Here is a 20,315-nt window from a genome sequence, read left to right as displayed (position 1 = left end):
ATCAACGCGGTCAGCGCCGTTTTTTTTTTTTTTTTTTTTTGGTCTGTAGTGAGAAAGAAGATAAATATATATACCTATATACAGTTTTTTCTCCACTTCTTCTGTATTCACTTGGAACAATTAATAAAATGTATCATTATAATTATGGTACTTTAAAAAGTAGACACTCTGTTGTTTTTCAATTCATCGCATGTTGATTTATACATGTTTTGTTTTTTTAATGCAGTTAATAAAGCTGCGCTCTTTTCTTTCATTTCTCGGAGCGCGCGTGCTTGTTGAGCGTGCCTCAGGCGCCACCTTTTGGACACCGTGGGAAAAACACCTGTCGGTCACCGCGATAATAAAAAAAAAAAGATGTTTATGGAGAAAAGAATAAATTAAAATTAATATAATTTAAATTTGAATGTCACTGATTTGCAGAAAATCAAACCGCCTTTCTTTGTCCATTTAAGAATATTGGACAATTTAATCTGCTTTTGTTGCAAAATACTTCTTTTTTTTTTACTTATTGCCTTTATCAAGCACTGTATCGAGCAGCTGAGCAGGTGCCAGTAAATTCCAGATTGATATCGAGAGAAAAAAAGAACAAAAAAACAAATGTAGACTATTTTTAAAGAGGGGATTGCTTGGCTTCCTCTTTGCAGCTCAGATGGCAGTGCATGAGGGCTGTGTGAAGAGCAAAAAAGACAGTCCAACTTGTTGGGGGGTAAGGCAGACACATTTGCATACCCTGTGAGTCTTTGATGCATCTTCAGCTTCAAGTCTAGCCCATAAATATTTGAAAAGGAGAGTGCATGAAAATCAACATTTTTGTTACATTAAATTAACATGTGTTCTTCCCCTTGTTCTGCATGGTTAATTAGAGAACACCATTCAGTGAGTGAGTGAGGTGGTGGTGGTGGTGGGGTTACTTTGATTACTGTGCAGATGGAACAGGTTTTTCAAAGGTGGGTTGCCGATTCATGTGTACAGGAATGCAGTGTTTTTGCTGAATTTCTTCTATTAGATGAACTTTAAACTCAGCAATCTGTCCCTTCCACATCAATATTCCTATCTAATAGGGAATCACCTTACTTTAATCTTCACATACTGCCATTTATACACAATGCACATAGTATATAATCTATTTATTGGTAATGATTTGTATGATATTTTGCTTCTCTTATATTCACCTTTCTGAATACAAATTACCAAGACTGGATTTAAAACAATCATAGTTGGAATTAAATTAGTTAAACTATAAAGCAAATTTTGATATAACCCTCTAAAAGAAATATTGCAAGGATTTGTAGTGCTATATTATATAATGTCCTACTGTGACTTTAAAATACATGCCCAACACTTTCATATATTATATATTGAAGGTAACAGTGGAAATGAGAAATAGCCCTTGTTTTATTTGTATGTACTTTCTGTGTATAAAACTGCTTTTGACATTTTATTTTTCTGTAGCCCATATCGGAAAATCCCTGTTACTTTTGTTTTTGACTAAAATAAATGTTTTCCATAATTGTTTTCCATCCAAAGAGAAGATATTTCTGGATGAAAAAGTTGTTTATTTTTAATTAGGAGCTAAAAAAAAACAAAAAAACAAACAGAAAAAACTCTGACAATAAGAAAAAAAAGAAAACTGTGTTCATTGTCATGATATGGTTGAATAAGAATAAAATCTAGAAATCCAACCATGACCCCATGATATTCAGCGTGTGCAATTACCTCGACAGCATTTGCATCATGCAAATCATCTCCCTCCCAATTGGACTTTGAGTGTGGCGGGATGCTCTGTTCTCATTAGCTGACCCAAATCTCTTACTTGTAACCATGGATTTCATCAAAGTTTAGTCAGGATCTAATATTTTCTTTCAAGTTAACAGCGAACCACTGATTCATCGTGTTGAAATAAGGAGTGCAACATGCCAATTCTAATTATATAGTTATCAAGGACATCATCTCACAGCTTGTGCCAATAATAATATAAAGGCACATGCATGCAGAAATCTAGCCGGTAAATCCTGACCAGTGATATACGGTAAGAGGATGCAAAACACATACATTTTCCTCTTTCAGATACAAATACCTGCAGAAATACCCTAAAGTCACCATTGTTCTACAGCTCTTTTTTTTACATGTTTAAGTTACAGTCTTCTAGATTTCCTCATGGTTTAGCTCTGCATGTGTGTGTGTGAGGGTGGGGGTAGGATGCTAGATTAAAGAGACGGGCCCAGGGGCATTTTGTTCATTTGCAAAGCAATTGCTTTTATGTATAAAAAGCCCAATTCACTGTAGGTATTGTAAAAGCTTTCCATTTAAGGAACACGATTGTTCATTCATTGTTTGAAAACAGAAACAATCCTCCCACTGCTACTTAATCACTTATGCAAAACAAATTGCATTATCTAACTTGTTTTATTCACATTAACTCATAAGTGAGATTGTCCTGCATATGACGCAAATCAATTTTGGACAACTTTTTAAAAGTGTAAAAGAGGCTTTAAAATCTTAGATTTTCCTATTTCCACTTGAGGCTAGGCAGCCTGACTCCTATTCAGCCTCCCCTCTATTCTTTTTATAGCATGCACACACGATGGGAAGAATATTCAGCGGTTCCTCACTCCTAAATAATTAAACCCATTTCTTACATATTAAAAAATGTACCACATGTGGATCTTAAAAAAATGATTAAACAGCATAAAATACTGTTTTGAAATCAAAGCACCTATTGCATCGTCTCTCTCTCCCTTAGTTTTGTATTTTGCACAATTGGACGACAATCAGAGATCCCAAAGTGTGAGCAAAGAAGGCCCCAGCTGTATTAACAATCATATTTATGTGAGGGGAAAATAGGTACCAATGGGAATCACTGTCTGATTTTTTCCATATTCCTCCTACCACCATGGGAAGTCTATAGATATTTTTACAAATTCTTTGTGCAGCGTAGTGAACAACACAGACCTGAGAACAAGGTCAAACTCCTCAGCAGGGTTTCAAAAGGCTCCCTCTTCAAAATCAAAGCAGAAAAGGAAACAAAAAACCAAAAAAAGTCTTAAATAAATCCATGTCAATTTAATCAAACTTCAAACAATGAAACATGGCTCTTGCAATTCAGGATTTCAAATGAGGCATTCTATCGCTATTCATCTTTTATTTACATGTGCTCAAGCTACTCTCAAACAAACATCCTTGTCAGGATGCCGAAAAGCAGCCTCTCCTCCGCTGAAAGGAGAAGCCAATAAGTATTTAGTAAACGTTTAATGCGGGATATGAAGGTTATTTTGTTTCAAAACTATTTGTGCATTTTAAGTGAATTTGAAGTTGTACAGAGACTTAGTTACATTCTAAGTTTTGTATGTGTAGAATAAAAAAATTATTACAAGTACAAATAGTTTTTTTCACCTGTTCAAATTTTAAGTACAAGTATACAAATTCTGTTTTCCAAGTTGCACATCAAAAACCTCTTACATTCTCAGTTTTGCTTCACATGGTTCTGAACTATTGTTGCAAAACTATTTTTGCATTGTAACTTTGGTGTTTTGTAACAACAAAAAGTTACACCTCTTCAAATTCTTGAGTACAAGTACACAAATTGTGTTCTGCGAGTTGCACATCAAAAATGTCTTGCATTCAGTTTTGCTACAGAAGGCCTTGATTGCGTTTAACAGAACAGGATCCAATTAGCATAATAGGCCCTCTTCCATTCTCTTTGAAGTCCAGTGCATAGAATAACAAATGTATATAAACCACCCGCCAAAAGTCAATACATGGAAATGCCACAATTCTCGGTGGAGGGTCATGGTGTGATTTTTTTCTTCTTTTTTTGCAGGAGGAGGGAAAAACATTCCATCTTATTGCAAAATAAGCAGTACAGAAGATAGGACCAGCAGGCTCTGTGCCCCCCCTCCAATCCTAGAGAAGAGATGGGAGCGGAGAGGATGCAGCTGCTGAGGGAGGTGCATCCTTTCTCTCAGGTGTTTTCAAAGCCTCACCCCGATGTGAAGGAGCAAAAAACTAATTACTCTCCAATTAGGGATAAAGACATCACTTGGGAGGGAATTGTAATACAAAAGGCAGAACACAAATAGGACATTGCATCAGTAAAAAACAAAAGTGCATCACATCCGATCTGTAAACACAGCAGGGGGATTCATTATGAACTAAAACGATAAATATTTGTGCTGACAGCTGCAGTATTCTGTAACAGCGGCACACATTCTCCGTCTCTCTTTATTTAAAATAGATTCTATATTATCTTCCTTTGAACCCAGGAGTCCAATATTTCTGAGCGTTCTTTTACAATTACAATGTGGGGAGATGGTTCATGATTTAAAGATATGAATTCTGTGCTTCAAGAATCCAGAGATATTAGCATCTACCTTCTCAGTTGAAAATACACGGAATTAAAAATGCCTTTTGAGACAGAGAATGCTTTGAACTTAAGAAACATTTCAAAAAGCCCTTCTCTCTTTTTTGTATTGAAAGTTCACCTCCTTTGAGCATGCTATAGGTTGGTTCTCATCCTTCCAGACCCCCCTCCCCTAATAATAGAATGAAGTTTAATGGGTCAATCCAATCAATGTTAAAGTTCAAAGAGAATCTTGGAGCAGTGGAGAGTCCATAGTTTATTCTCTCTTTGTACATGATTTGAATAAAATAATTGTTTATAAATAGCGCTAATGAAATATACTCAGAAATATAACTTGAAAATGTACATTTTTTTTACAGTTTTGAGATATCTGCAAGGGAAAGGTAGCCGTTAGCCATTACATGAAGCAGCACTCTCTTATATTTTCCTTGGATTAACAATAATTTTATCTTGAGGGATGCATATTTGTATTTATTTTCTCAACTGCAACTTGTTTCTCATATGCAGCATTCTTTACAATAACTGATTCCCATAGTAGAAAGCTACTATCTAATAAGCCTTAAAAAAAGTTGTTTTTAAGACAAGGAGAGCAAAGGATGCCACTTTTTGCTGCAGTTTTCCCACTGAGACATTTCATCCCACTTAATGTCCTGATTATTGTCAATGGTGGTACAATAGAAATGGATCCTTGATCAGTTTTTTTTCATCGATCCATTTGTTTTGAAAGCTTTTATTTACTGCACGGTCAGCAGATATTTTCCCTCTTTTAAAGTTAACACTCATCAAATTTATGAATGGAACCTTTCAATGCCTCTCAACTGGGACTGGGCTACCTTTAGTTGCCATGGTATTTATTATCTATTGCAAAAAATAAAAAAATAAACAAATAAACTGTGTTGCAGATCTAAGAGATGACAAAAAAAGTTATATGTAGTAGAAAAAAAATATATAGACCATCAATAAAAGTGGATGAAAGTAAAATCGGAACAACTGATGCTGGGTTTCTAATAACCTACCGTGTTTCTGTTCCAGGTTCAAAAGCCAGCCGGATTTGCTAACTGATGCGCTGAATAACAAAAGTAAGTCATATTAGAAATTATATTGTATTCTCTGCAAAATGGGACTTAAGGAAAATTTGGGCTGAAAGATTGAATTCAGGCTCATCTCTAATTACCTCTGATGCAAGCCTATCAGCCCTTTGCATGCCTCCATTATGGCCAACCATCATCTCGGACTCCTTTAAAAAGACTGTTCCACCAGTCGCATTTCTGCTCCATCATGGTGGGACCCTCCTTGTTTCATTTCTCCTCTACCCCCCAATATCAGGCTTCTGGGAAGGAGGACATACCTGTCCTAATTCATCTGGTCAATCATAACATATGATGAATCTCTAAGCTACCACCAGAGCCTCAGCGCCACAGGCTACATTTCTCATTTTAATAAAACTTTAATAGTTTTTCAAGGTTGAATTACTTTTGAACACTGTGTTAACCAAATCATACAAACTAATTCATAATATTTTTTGTGTGCGCTTTTGTTTTACTGCAACTATTGAGTTATATGGAAGGCAGCCACATCGGATTTTGATGTCATACTTGATGACAAAACAGACTTTTACAACTACTGCAAAAAATGTAAACACAAAATGAAATACAATCCTTCAATCAGCCTTGTTGACCTCGTCATTGGTTACAGACTGAAACTCATCTGACAGTCGGATGTAGTAAAAAGAAAAACATATTTTACAAAAATACATCAGTGATATTTAGTTATCTATTGCTGGACAGGTTTTGTTTCTCCCCAGGTTTCTTTATCCTTTTGTTTTTTCCACCATATATACAAACTTAACTCAGAATTGTGTTTTGTGTGAAATTCTCAGACTAATATAAAGCTGCCCACATTTTTTTATTTTTTTTTTGTGTCATACAACTTTTTTCATACTTTGGATGCGTCAGTAAAGGTTGAGGGTGAAGTTTGTGCTTCGGGGATTAGTTATCTAAAAGTGTACACAACAATGGCATGGGCGCTAACTAATACACAACAATGGCATGGGTGCTAACTAAAACTAATTAATTAAATGTCCTTAAATAGTCCAAATTACAGTTACGAAAAAAGTTGGGTCTCAGCAGGGCATAATGTAAAAACACAGCAAATGTTAAACCTGTGTACCTGGAACAAGCAAAGTGACAAAGTCCACAACCTAATCTTTGTCGTATCTTTGACATCTGCACATTTTCAAATATTCAAAAACCATAAAATATTTCCTCTCACCATAGATGTAACTCATCCCTTTAAAACGTAAGCGATTGTCAAAATTGAAATAAATGTAATGATTCAGATTCTGTGTTAAGGCCTTTAATAATGACAGCTGTAGAAATCTCACTCGCTCACCCTTCCCACAAAAAATATGGTTTTCATCCTGACATAAGCACAAATAAACCAAGAGGACTGGCAGTGCTACAAAAACTGTACACAGAAGATCTCATATAGCTTGGTGTAAGAATATTAATGACAGAAAAATACTGTTTTTATGATGCATTTACAATGTTTCCTTTGAAACATTCTATAGCTGATCAAAATAAATTCAGATTAAATGACTAAAGAGAGAGGGAAATATAGTAATATAGGATGAAACAATGTACAATTGAAAATTGCGATAAATTGTAGAAAATATGTTTTATTATTTAGGAGTTTTACATGTTATACACTTACGGTTATTAAGCACAGCAGCTTTCGTAGCTACATCCCATCTCCAGAAAATGCTTTCAGCAGCTTGAAACACTTCAGAAGAGTGAGTCCTGAGTAAGCCTCAAGTTAAAACTACAACTTTTCTTTTTATTGCTGCATTTAACGTGTTCAGATTAACAGAAAGTCCTCTGTTCTTGAAGAAATAAGTTGTTTCTTGGTGAAGTAGCACCTCAGTGTCCAGAAATTGCTTGAGCTGGGGAATAAAAAAACAAAGATAGTTACTCTATATATAAAAAAATATATATATCAGAATTTAACATGCCCTCTAAATGCTTAAATGGTGTGCAGCACGCAAAAACAAAAATGATTATTTTTAAGGTTTGTAAAAGTTATAGGAGGAATTTTTTATCGTAAAGATGCTAAGCAAACAAAATAGTTATCAGAAAGGCATCAAAAAAAGCTGTGACACAAAGCAAAATTATTAGTTACCTGTATAAATGAATGCCTTGATAAATATATGGGTTTGTGAATTAAAAACCAATAATTCTGGAGAACCTTAGCACAAATTAGGTAAATTTATAGTAACTAATTACTATACATATTTATCATATCATGGCACCCCTGCTACATGGGCCAGACAAAATGAAGATAACTGAATTTCATTATTTAAGTTATATTATATTTGAGACTTTATAAATGTTACTTGTGCTTTGGCAAAAAAAAATTTCATAGTTTAAAGTTTTGAGAACTTTGAAATCATTACTAAGACTGTAGATAAAGGAAAGTTTAGGAATGTAGCTATTTTATTTGGTTTCTTGATTATAAAGATCAGCAAACATTGGTCGACTTCTTTAATCTTTCACATTTTTAAGTGAGGTAAAGAGAAGAACTTTTTAATACACAGAAAATATATAATTATATGTCTATTATTGTATTATATAATTTTTTTTGCAGAACATTATGCTGCAAGAGAAAAAAGTTATTTATCTTAAGGCTTTACAAAGACCAGTGGAATTTCATTGCCATTCTTAAATCCAAAAAAAAACATATTTTCACCTCAAGAAGTTTGGAACTACTGAAACAAAATAAAAAAGACTTTTTTTTTTCAGGGTTAGAAAATCATTGAATAATGAGAAAAAAAATAAATAAATTTGAAGAAAAGCGGTAAACAAGCAAAAGTACAACTTGAAACACAAAACATCACAAAGACTGTGTGTCATAAGGACATTTAGTGCATCGTGGATGTCACACCCATGAATAAAAAATAAAAAGGAAAAAAACAGACAAATTTAGGGACAGCGAGGGTGAAGACTATCAAAGAAAGAAAAGAAAACAACAAAAACTAAAATCTGCATTTTTTAAAGTCAGTCTAACATTATAAGGATGTTTTTTTTTTCAACTTAGAAATCATCACTGAGTAATAAGACCCAAAATTATTTAATGAGTAGATACAGGTTTAAAGTAATCTATGTTGATGCTAAATATGGGTTATATTAATGCATTAGAGCCGCCAAGTGAATCTGTATAAAATGTTAAATATAAAGTTGAGGGCAAGGAGGAATGTGGGTTCATCATCTAAGACAAACTATAGAAATTCCAGGAAAACATCCATAACAGCTGGGGTTAGCTGGGTTAAATTGCTTTAATACTTTAATTGATAAAGGTATAGTGGAGGATTTTTAGCAAATTTTTGAAAAGACCGGCCCTCTCCACTTTTAAAATAAGATGCACATGTGCATAACCATGTACCTGCTCCCTAGAAGGAACGCCTATTAAACAAGTGCACACTCTGTTTAAAAGTTGCTGTTTGCATCTCTCATACAAGCTTACTTTCCAAAAGACGATTTGCAATTTTTCCACAATTTCAGACTCATCACTGGTAAGTGAAAATGGGGACGAGCACGAAGGATGGCCGTACGTAAACATATCACCAGAATAATTGACAATTAGGAGGACCACTTATTTAAATGATCCACCTGGAAAAAGGACATCCTCCACTATACCATTAAGGAAGGTATAAATATCCTGATTTTTAATTAAATTAAGTTTCTCAAGATTAAAGCTCCTTTGAGGTTGTTTAGATACCCTTCTCATTTCTGTTTAGAAAGAAAAAGTCTTGGCAGAAAATACTTTCTAAGTAAACCTGCAAGGTGTATGAAAAATGTTAAGGTTTAATGTAAATATATATATATAATCTGATGATCAGTACTAACAGAGCAGTATGACGTCTTATCAGATCAAATAGTTGTAGTTGATCATTTTGCATTACAAAGAATATAAATTTAAACAATTTTATAATGCAAATAAAAATCGGAATTTTCTAAACAATAATACAGAGCACAGGAAAAAGGTAAAGGCAAGAAAAAATATGCTGTTTTTCTTTAATACCTGAAAGATAGCTGTGTTTTTCTTATGTTAAGTGTGATGAGACGAGCTGTCTTTGCACATTTACAGTAACAACAGTGATAATTTTTTTCCTCTTTTTTCTGACTTATTGCTGCCATGCTACAGATGGGGAGCTAATTGGTGCTGAGGAATGCAGCTGTGCTGAACTGTCAAGGTGCTAAATCAAAAGGTGTCTCTTTTGTTAATTACACACAATGCTACAAGCAGGCATGTTCTTCTGAGACCTTTCCTCCCATCAACCGCCCATAAATATTTTGGCAGCAGTACAAAAAGAAAGAAAAGAACAATTTACACACAATTATCACAGTGGGACGGGCAGACTGCCTGCAGATGTTTGTTTTGATTATAATGGGAGTAGAGGCAGGGCTTCCCCAACCCTGACAAGTTGTGTTTCCTCCAATCACAACACAGCAGAAAACATTTCAGTTTTAGACAATCAGTATTTCCTCCAGAATGTTAGAGCGGCTTTAAACATGCAATTTAGGGTCTTACTTTGTTGTTTTTTTTCACATTAGACAAAAGTGTAGTGAATCCCGTTGTTTAGAGGAGAGGGAGGCGCCACGGATACAGGAGGAAGAGGAGGAGGTGGAGGTGGAGGAGGAGGAAGGGGCGGGGGAGTAGGGGTGGGCATGTTAACCTGTGGTGGTACTATAAGGAGAGGGAACAAAAGGAGAACAGAGAGAAAACAGAACTAGTTGTTAGTTGGTTGTTAGTCAGTAACATGAGGGATGCATCTCATTGAAAAGCAGAATAGGTTTTCTGAAAGGAAACAGGAAGTTTTTGCCATCTCTGTCAAACATCTGTAAGTTTTAGCAGGTATAAAACCTACAAACAACCTAGTTAAAATATTTTTGCAATGAATGAAATGCACACTAAAACATCTGTCTTTCAGTATTCAACTTTTGTCAATAATAAAATACCTTTAAGATTCTAGGCCCTCTCTTTATAGGGTTCTATCAAAAATTATGACAGAAATGCTCTTTATTCTTTTTTTTTTTTGGCTTATTCTAAAACCTTATACTAGCTGTAAAATGCTGTTACTAGTTAAAAAAAAGGGGGGGAAAAAAGAGTTAATGTAATCTCAGTTTTCCATCAGCTCCCTGTAATATTTTTCAATGCCAAAAAAATCTCTAACTATGCAATAACTAATTCACAGTTCAAACAATTGAAAATGCATCCATATAATGTCAAATAGACACATTACATGTGTTTGTATTAACTTTGTTTGATTTTCCCCTTTGTGGACAATAGTAATACTGAATTAGTATATGATGTCCTTCTGGGACTGTATTCATAATTTCCCCAAACACAATTGTTAGATAAAAATAAATTCAAATTTATTCTGCTTTTCCCATTTTCACTTCTTTGCATTTTCAAATCCTATTTTGCAACTTTATTTTCTTTTTAAGGTATTCTGTCCATTTAGCATTTCTGTGACCATTCTGGTCCCTGATCACAAAAAATCTAATAAAACCAAATGAAGCTTAAGAGAAAATTCAATCTGAAAGACTCTTATCAGATTCACCTGAACCACCTGTGATGTCCCTCGTTCAGCTCCAGCCAATCAACTGGGGCGGCCACACCTCCTCCGAAGCCAATCATCTTTGAAGATCCCCTTCATTTGGCTCCTGGCCTAACTTATTTCTCTCCCATGCTCAAGCAAACTTTCACCCACCTCCACCTGATCTCCTCCCTCATTCTCAGACTATTCTCAATCCCACTCATCCACTGACCTATACCAGTGTCTGGGCCCCAGGGGAAGACTACTCTAATCCATTTCTAGTGTATTTTGATTCACATCATCAAATTCTTCTGCCGGGGCCCGAGCACCAAATAACTTAATTCATTTGCGTCTTTATGTGCTTTTATCTCATTGAAAACCAGTCGGCCTCTGAAGATGGCCGCTCACACTGAGCCTGATTCTGCTGGAGGCATTTTTCCTGTTAAAAGGGAGTTTTCCTCTCCACTGTTGCTACATGCTTACTCAATGTGAAAGATTGCAGAGAGTCAATAAGTCTATCAATCTATCTATCAATCAGCTGGTTTTCATTGGATAGAAACTTTTTGAAGACTATTATTGAGTTACCTGTATGCATAAATTGAATACAACATTTTTAATAGCAGCTTTTTTTATGTGTTAGTCTCTCCAGGTTAAATTACAGTTGCTTTTCGGATGTAACCTGCTCTCTCCTGGGTTAGACAGCCATACTGGGATCACAACATGATGACTATGGTAGGAGGTACTGACTTGCTTCTCCATCTCCTCACTTCATAACCTCAGAGAAAGTAAACCACATATTTGAAAAACAGTTTGATCTCCTCGAATTTTGAGAGAAACTCATCTTCTGGGCTCTGGGTGGATGCTTCAAACTTTTTTTTTTTACCTTATCTGCAGAAGTCTCTTTACAGCATTTTTAAACCATCAACACTTGCACTGTTAATGTAGTTGTCTAAAGTGAGTTATCTTTTGTGCTGCTTCAAATGTTCCTTGCTGCTTGATTCTCCATGTAAGAACTTTATCTACAATTACTTGATAAAGAAAACACAAAATACTACATACATAAGATTATGTATGAGGACCATTTGTGGTTCAAACAGTGATTGAACAATTTTGGCATCTTCAACAGTAGCAGTTGTGTTGTGATCCAGATATGGCTGTCTAATTAATGCGAGAGATGGTTTTATCCAAAGATTAACTGGAATGTTATAACATATAATGTATTTTCAGAACCAGAAGGGTAATAGAAATGCTAAACAGAAAGAATAAAGTAAACTGTTAATTCAATTGAAAAGGCAATTTGAAAATGCATGGTTAAACAAGGAAATGGAAGTGGAAAAGGGAAATTAACTTTTTAAATGTCTGATAAGAAAAGGTGTTATACTCAGATTTATTAATTGTGACTTATAATCCTCTGCTGAAAACAAGATTGGAAAACAAATTCTTAAATTGTAGTATTTATTGATGGATTAATATTTCCAATAGCTCTTTAAAAATTTTGTTTAAAATGAACCATAAGGAAAACACTTTTCAAAGAGAATTTCTGCATGGCTTAAATGTTGCATTTTTTGTATTACTTTTTCAGTGACTCCTGGTCCCCCATACATGCATTTTAAAGCACCTTCTCTGAATTTTTCCATTTCATTTTTTTCCAGATAAGATTAAGTTATTTACACTCATTGCTTGGGGCATTTGAAATACAGGTCAACATGGGGATTGTTTGCAACATTAGTTATGTAAAGTATTAAATCCTCATAAAAACTACAAACTTAACAATCCTGACAAGTTACGCATCACATAGGACATATCATTTTTTGGCTTTTTATGTACCAACAGCTTCAGCAATCCAAATAACCTTTGTCACATCTCCTGTATATAATTGCAGTGATGAATATTGCTACTTTAAGGCAGCAGTACTGAAATCTGTCATGCATGCTGCTGTGAAAAAGACTCTTCTTTAAATTCATGAGTTTGAAAGTGCACCAACAGACCTCACTTTAACACCAAAGGCAGAAAAAGTCATTGATTCAGTCCGCGCTGACAAGATGCCACCGGTTATATTCTCTGGCATTTCTCTATGCTGGAAATAATGTTATAATTGTTGACTTTGCTTCACTGTGCATATTAAGCTTCCACACACGCTGACAGCTTGAGTGTTACAGTGTGTGACAGATATATGCGTGCTTAGTTGTGTCTGTGTGAGTGCACGCATGTGCCGGTAAAGCAGACAGACTGACAATCTGCTGCAGCGGGAGTGAAAATTAACTCGCCTGTCTGCTGCAGAGTATGAAAGAGATAAGATGTGAGCGTGGCGTCTTTTATGCAGGTTCAGAGCTATGTTCAAAGCGGCGGCAGCAGCATGCAGATGGAGAGTAGAGCTTGACTGGGCCCATTGATCAGCGCACAAAATGGACTCATCAAGCAATTCCTCCCCTGTCTAAGAGATTCTACACAGATTGCAATTAGGGACTATCTGCACTTGTAATAAGAAATAATATTCACTTATTAGGAGATGAACAGCCTTATTGCTTGACTCTGCACCTTACGCCTCTCTTATCAATCCAGTTTTCTTGAAAGGCTCCTTTTCGCTCTTGATTCCTTCTACACAAAATGCAAGTTTCATAGCAGGGGAAAAAACTGTGTCTGAAACTGTCAGCATTGCTTCACTTTATATTTCAGACACTCACGCTTATTGTTTCAGTATATATCTCTGTGCTGTAATTTTTTACAGTGCAAAGATGTGCAGCCAACACCTACAAACAGGTTCCAGACAATAAACTAGACTAATAAAAGTGACCAACCTGCAACAAGTTTGCTCTTGAGCGAAGCCTCTGAGGCGAGAGCATAGGACATGGTGATGATTCTCTCCTGCTCCTGCAAAGCAGAGTCCAGTGCCACTGATCCCACCTCAGGCTTCTCCACAGACACTGCTGAGGCTATGTTCTGCACGCTGTCCAAGGAATGAGAAGGAGGCAGAAAAAGGAGAGAAAAATCTGAATCATAGGATTATTAAGCTATCGGTGGAAATTTGCTGGCTGCTTATCTGCCCTTCACCCAGTGGTTTGTATAGGAATTCTCTGTGAACCCACCATGTTTACCACAGGCAACGCGCCCGGTCTGATTGCACCATTATTGTGTGTTGAAGCTGTTGTTGTGTTGTGGCTGTTTAAGTGTTTGTGGCGTTGATGGGTTTTGTTATGGCTGTTGGTGTCTTGTGTTGTGGCTGTTGAAGTGTTTTGGTGGTGGTTGTGGTGTAGCTGTTGTGATGTGTTGGTTCTCTTGCAACTGTTTTGATGTGTTGGTTGTGTTGTGTTGCGGCCGTTGTGATGTGTTGGTTGTGTTGTGTTGCGGCCATTGTGTTGTGTTGGTTGTGATGTGTTGTGGCTGGTGTGTTTTGGCGTGGGTTGTGTTCTGGCGTTGGTTGTGTTGTGTTGCGTTGAGGCTGTTGTGCTGTGGCGTTGTTTGTGTTGTGTTGCAGCTGTTGTATTATGGCTGTTATGTTGTCTTGTGTTGTGGCTGTTGTGTTTTGGTGGTGGTTGTGTTGTAGCTGTTGTGTGGTGTTGGTTGTGTTGTGGCTGTTGTGATGTGTTGGTTGTGTTGTAGCTGTTGTGATGTGTTGGTTGTATTGTGGCTGTTGTGATGTGTTGGTTGTGTTGTGATGTGTTGGTTGTGTTGTGTTGCGGCCGTTGTGTTGTGTTGCGGCCGTTGTGATGTGTTGGTTGTGTTGTGTTGTGTTGGTTGTGTTGTGTTGTGTTGGTTGTGTTGTGTTGTGTTGGTTGTGTTGTGGCGGTTGTGTTGTGGCTATTGTGTTGCGGCTGTTGTGTTGGTTGTGTTGTGGCTGTTGTGATGTGTTGTGGCTGTTGTTTTGTGGTTTGGGTTGTGTTCTGGCGTTGGTTGTGTTGTGTTGCCATGAGGCTGTTGTGCTGTGGCATTGTTTGTGTTGTGTTGTGTTGCGTTGAGGCTGTTGTGCTGTTGCGTTGTTTGTGTTGTGTTGCGGCTTTTGTTGTGTTGTGTTGGAGCTGTTGTGTTATGGCTGTTATTTTGTCTTGTGTTTTGGCTGTTGTTGTGTTGAGGCTGTTGTGTTGTGTTGGGGGTGTTGTTGGGTTGTATTGTGTTGCAGCTGTTGTGTTGTGACGTTGTTTGTGTTCAGTTGTGGCTGTTTTTATGCTGTGTTGTGGCAGTTGTTGTTTTGCGGTGTTGTTTCTGTTGTGGCTGTTGCTGTTTTGTGCTGTGGCTATTGTTGTGTTGTGCTGCGGCTATTGTTGAGTTGTGCTGCGGCTATTGTTGTGTTGTGTTGCAGCTATTGTTGTGTTGTGGCTATTGTTGTGTTGTGGCTGTTTTTATGCTGTGTTTTGGCAGTTGTTGTTTTGCGGTGTTGTTTCTGTTGTGGCTGTTGCTGTTTTGTGCTGCGGCTATTGTTGTTTTGTGCTGCAGCTATTGTTGTGTTGCGGCTGTTGTTGTGTTGTGGCTTTTGTATTAAAGTGACCATTCTTGGCCACCGTACTTAAGGACCATCAATACATTTCCGAACCAAATGCTTTTTGAGAAACAAAAACAAATTTCTTGTCTTCTGACCAACGGAAAGAAAACCAGAAGTAAACAGTGCTATTAATTACATACTGTAAATCAGGCAAACTCATTTTAATTCATTTTTTTTAATTCATTAATTTTTCATATTTTTTCAATCTGGGAGCTCTTTGAAAGAATAAAATCTCTCAAAAACCTTGGGCACCTGCATCCTTACTTGTGGGTAGCTGTCCTTTTGTCTGTGTGTTTCATGTGATTTAATAGTTTGCATGCGTAGGAAACATTTCTAAATCATAATTATCAGATTTGAGTGTGTGTATTTTTATTTTGTATTCATAATTTCATTGTATTTGTATTTATATTTGAACACATATTTACAAGCAGCAGGAGCTTTGCAGACACTTATATTAACATATTACAAAAATATTACAAATCCAAGCATCTGGAAAAGCCTTTTTTTGAAACAACCGCTTACCCTGATCTAAAAAATCAGATGGAAGTTAAAATGTTGTTAAGCAAAAAATATGAAAAGCGAAAGGCTTTCCTGGAGATAATCGCTGCAGAAACTGAAAAGCAAAAGTTCAATTTCTGAACTCCAGCATTTAATGCTCAGACGCCAAAACGCTCAAATGCGTCGCGTCTGCTGGACCTCCCAACACCGTCTCCAATACACTCTGCTAAAAAATCAGACACTTTGACACCCAAAACGAGCTTGGTGTGAATGCACCATTAGTTGACGTGGATGTAGTAGCAATACTCACAATAACGACAGAGCAGCAGTGATGGAAATAAGTGGAAATGCAGAAAACAGTTGACGTACTACTTCCAAAATGGCATAGTGCAGTATTATGTTTTTAAGAAGTTATGAATATTGAAGAACAGTAGGTGTGCTTATGGTAGCTGAACAGAAACATACAGTGGAATAAATGGTAGGGTTACCTGCTGCATTTATACGATGTGGAAACCAGCCCCCATGTGAAGCCCATATGGACCTTTTTTAAATAACATAAAAAAAACCTTGTTTTACTAAATAAAGGCTGAACGCATTGCATACTGGGTAGTTAACTCACCCCTGTAGGTTGTTTTCAGTAATTGAATAAACAGTAACAACACTGCATTAACCACACCGTTCTACTTGAACATTCTGCAAATTTGATGTCAGTACAGGCAAGCTTGTCCGTGGATAACAACTTTATATCCTTCCACTTGGAACGAGGCTGGCACGCGCAGTCAGCGCCAAACTACAAAAAAACTGACATGTGCGACCTAACGCAGGGATTGCATGCAGGTTCCACGTTTAGGGGTGGAGACGGCATGATTGCGTCACTTTTGGCACACACACCCTATCGCCCTGTTCAATGCAGCGAATATAAACCCAGCTTTAAGCTATGCTTTCTCCATGCTTAGCTTGCTTTAAGCTGTGCTCCCTTAAGCCCCCCTTTTTAAAACAGGATGTTTGGAAAAGTTTCAAACCTTTCTCAAACCCTGGAACATCATCATCATATTATCTTAAAATATAACCAGTAAAAATGAACAAGAAAGCAATTAAGTACCTTGACTTTGCCAATATGCTTTTGATACGCTCCACTTTCCGATGACGTTCTTCCACTTCCTGTGGGCTGAGTGGATCGTCAGGCTCTGAATCCACATAGCGCTCTGGAATCAACACTTTATCAGGCTTGGACAGCTAAAAGACAGAGGCCAAGAGAGTTATTTATAGGTCAAAAAAATGTTACAGTTATAGAATAGAATAGAACTGAATAGAATAGTGTATTTATCCCTCAGGGGGATATTCCTTATTTATCAGCATCTAATTGACAGCCAAATAGAAACACAATATGCACACCAAAAGGTTAAGAACACAAAACTTTAAACCAACATTGAAGTAAATTTTCCAAATGTAGATTGTCTTCTTAATAGATAAAATGTCCAAACAAAGCAAAGCAAAGCTAACTAAATTTCATGCACCCATCCTGCTAATCATTCAGTGCTCTCCTAATCATTACCATCCCGTTATCCAATGTTGCAAAACACAAGTAGGTTCACCTTCTGTACTGTTTTTGCAAGTGAATTATTCCTACATAAATGTCCATGAATCTAACCACTTTAACTGAACTCTGAAAAAGTAATCCCACCCTTACTAATTTATTCTATTTTTGCTTTCCTTTCTACGTTTCTCAATTTCATAAGTAAAGTCAGAATTCTACCCATGCTCCGGCTCTCACGTTATTGAATCTGCAGGCATGAAACGTTCAAAATGCACATGGGGAGTAGTTCACGTGCATGTGTTTTAAATAAAACTGCTCATATTAGTATATATTACACATGCACACTTTTGGCAGAATTCTGATTTTATAGTTTCAGGTAAGGAATCATGCAAGAAGTTGCATGAACATTTTTTGCATCCTGATGTTTTTTTTAATGTTAAATCAAAAATAAATTATCACCTCTTTGTTAAGGTCCAGGTCATACTCCAGGGTCTCCAGGTCAGCCTCATGTGTGGGAGGGGTTGTTGTTGTAGAGTGAAAGGCTAGCCATTCATCAGAGTGTGAGCGGGGTCTCTCTTTGTGCTCAGGGGGTCTTTCCTCCCCTTGGACACTCCTAACTGCCTGAGCCTCCTCCCCCTGAACGGCCCGCTCGAGTAGTTGCAGGTCAAACTCCTGCTCTCTCTTCCACTGGACAGGAAAGAAAGAGAGTTTTAAACAAATCACTGGCCGCTGTCTTCGGGTCGCACTGACTTAAAAAGAAAATTATCCGTTTTGCTCGGCTGCACAGAATCAGTCAACACATTTTGTACAGCACATCAGGCCTTACTTGATCTTAAAAAACTGATAATAGTCATTTACGAGGATGCAATCAAAAAACACCTGCATAGATGAGTATGCATGCAAATATGGAAGTGAAAGCTCTCAAAACGGTACAAACATTAGGGCAGGGAGAAGGGGAGCAACAGCTGATTCAGAAATAAACACTGAGAGAAACTTTATTTAACAAGACCGTTGTGTATTTATGGAAAACAAAAGTTAACTGAATAAAATAAAACATGGAAATGTAAATTATTTATAAAGCACAATTTATTTTAAATAATATATCAGAAATAGAAAAAAAAATATATCTTCCAATTACCAAATAAAGACATGAAGAAAACAGTTAATCTACATTTTACTGTCAAACGGATATAGTGAACAGAAACACTGATTCTATAAAACGCTTTTATTTGCAAGACTGAGAAATTGGACACAGGTCACAGTTTATAATCACTCCAGGCATCTTTGTTTTCATTTTGAAAATAAAAAAGTTATAATTATAATTGAAATGAGTGATGTTAAATGTGTATTTTGGAGCATTTGTTAATATTACCTAGTGAATATTTACTTGATTTCTCTTTTCACAGACAGACAGACAAACAGACAGACAGAAATGCATGCATAACACCAATGAGGCCTTAGATGTAATGGTAGCTAATTAAAAAACCAAAGGCAATGATATCTAAATGAAAAGAGCAATGATTAATGAATTGAGGATAATCGTCACACGACACTGAATTGAATTAAAAGAAGAAAATGATATAACAGTTTATATAAACAGACTTAAATTGGAGTCAACCAGAATTTAGCTCTGTTTTTGAATACATTTAGACATTTAGAGGCTGCTGGACAGGTGTTAAAAAGTTATCAGAAGAACTGAGCCAAAGTCCGGTTTGTCAGAATAAAATATTTAAGCGAGTAGTTGCCCGAACCCAGATGACAGGAGAGTTAGTAGAGGCATGATACTATGGGTTACATCTAAGTGATAAAAATCTATGAGGAAAAAGAGGAGGAGCTTGTTAAAGTGATGGATGTCACTAAATGTTTTTATTGAAGATAGTTAGAGGGTTATCTTAAGAATGTTATCTATTTCACATAATTCAATAAAACCTATTTAACACTTTCTAAATGTTATCTAGCCACAGTGTAATGAAATACCATTTTGTACACAGACATAGGTATCCACAATGCCATGTAAAATGAATATAACCCCTTGATATTACTTCTTTTTTTTATTTTGCTAAACTACATTTACAGGTGAATGTATTTTATCAAAAAGTGCGCAAACAAGGACAAATGGGTCTTACGTTTTTAAGAATTGGGACTTAGCACCCCTTTATTTTGATGCTCCTAATGCATCAAACTGGTTTCTGAAATCAGCAAACAAATTTACTGCAAAATTGGATAACAAATTGTTGACATTTAGTCTAAAACCAATAAGGACTGTCTGAGAGTTAGGATTAAGCCTCTAAATGTCTCACAGCAGAGGTGTTAAACTCCATTGCTAGAAGGCTGGTGTTCTGAACTTTTCAGATACATCTCCACTTGAGTACACCTGAATCAAATAATTTTTTTAGCATGACTGCAGGACTTGGCTGCATGCTGAGGAAGTAATTCCGTCCTTTGATTCAGGTGTGTTGGACCAGGGACATATTGGCCCAATCCCAAACTAGCCCCTTAGCAATAGCCCTCCGTTTATGTGTTCCCACAGAAGGTCCGCCACAAGTGCCGTCCCAAACCCTGTAGTGGGTAGGGCGAGGGGAATGTTCAGTCCTCAAATAGTGGGTCTGCATCAGTGCGGGCTCACTGGGATTTCACAGCAGGTGTAACAGTGGCTTGATGATGGATGAAACACCTGCATTTAAATGTAAGTTCCACCAGTTTGTCACCACCATCTTCATCACATGGTCAAAAATCACAAGTTCTATATAAGAAAAAAGGGTAATTCGGAAAACGAAATGGGGCTTCACTGTGTTGCCATAGCAAAGACTGCTTTCCTTTTCCGTTGGAGGGAAGAAGGCGTCCCGTT

At 36.6% G+C, this 20,315-nt stretch overlaps 1 protein-coding gene across 7 annotated transcripts in view; it reads right to left on the bottom strand.

The window, feature by feature from the left end:
* Window positions 1-6,712: 6,712 nt before the first annotated feature.
* Window positions 6,713-20,315, bottom strand: part of plekha7 (pleckstrin homology domain containing A7) — a 98,662-nt gene continuing 85,059 nt past the window's right edge. For all 7 annotated transcript variants that reach the window (XM_015376013.1, XM_015376012.1, XM_015376019.1 and 4 more), the window contains 4 exons: window positions 17,927-18,154; window positions 17,033-17,166; window positions 13,754-13,902; window positions 6,713-7,301 (listed from right to left, as the gene is read on the bottom strand). In XM_015376013.1, coding sequence (XP_015231499.1) covers window positions 7,279-7,301; window positions 13,754-13,902; window positions 17,033-17,166; window positions 17,927-18,154 — 534 coding nt within the window. In that variant the 3' untranslated portion in view covers window positions 6,713-7,278. The remainder of the gene's footprint in view (window positions 7,302-13,753; window positions 13,903-17,032; window positions 17,167-17,926; window positions 18,155-20,315) is intronic.

This window comes from Cyprinodon variegatus, unplaced genomic scaffold (genome assembly GCF_000732505.1).
Source record: "Cyprinodon variegatus isolate N-32 unplaced genomic scaffold, C_variegatus-1.0 Scaffold128, whole genome shotgun sequence".
In the NCBI taxonomy this organism is placed as follows: domain Eukaryota; kingdom Metazoa; phylum Chordata; class Actinopteri; order Cyprinodontiformes; family Cyprinodontidae; genus Cyprinodon; species Cyprinodon variegatus.
Note: the sequence above shows the minus strand (reverse complement) of the source record. Positions and strands in the feature narration are given on the sequence as shown.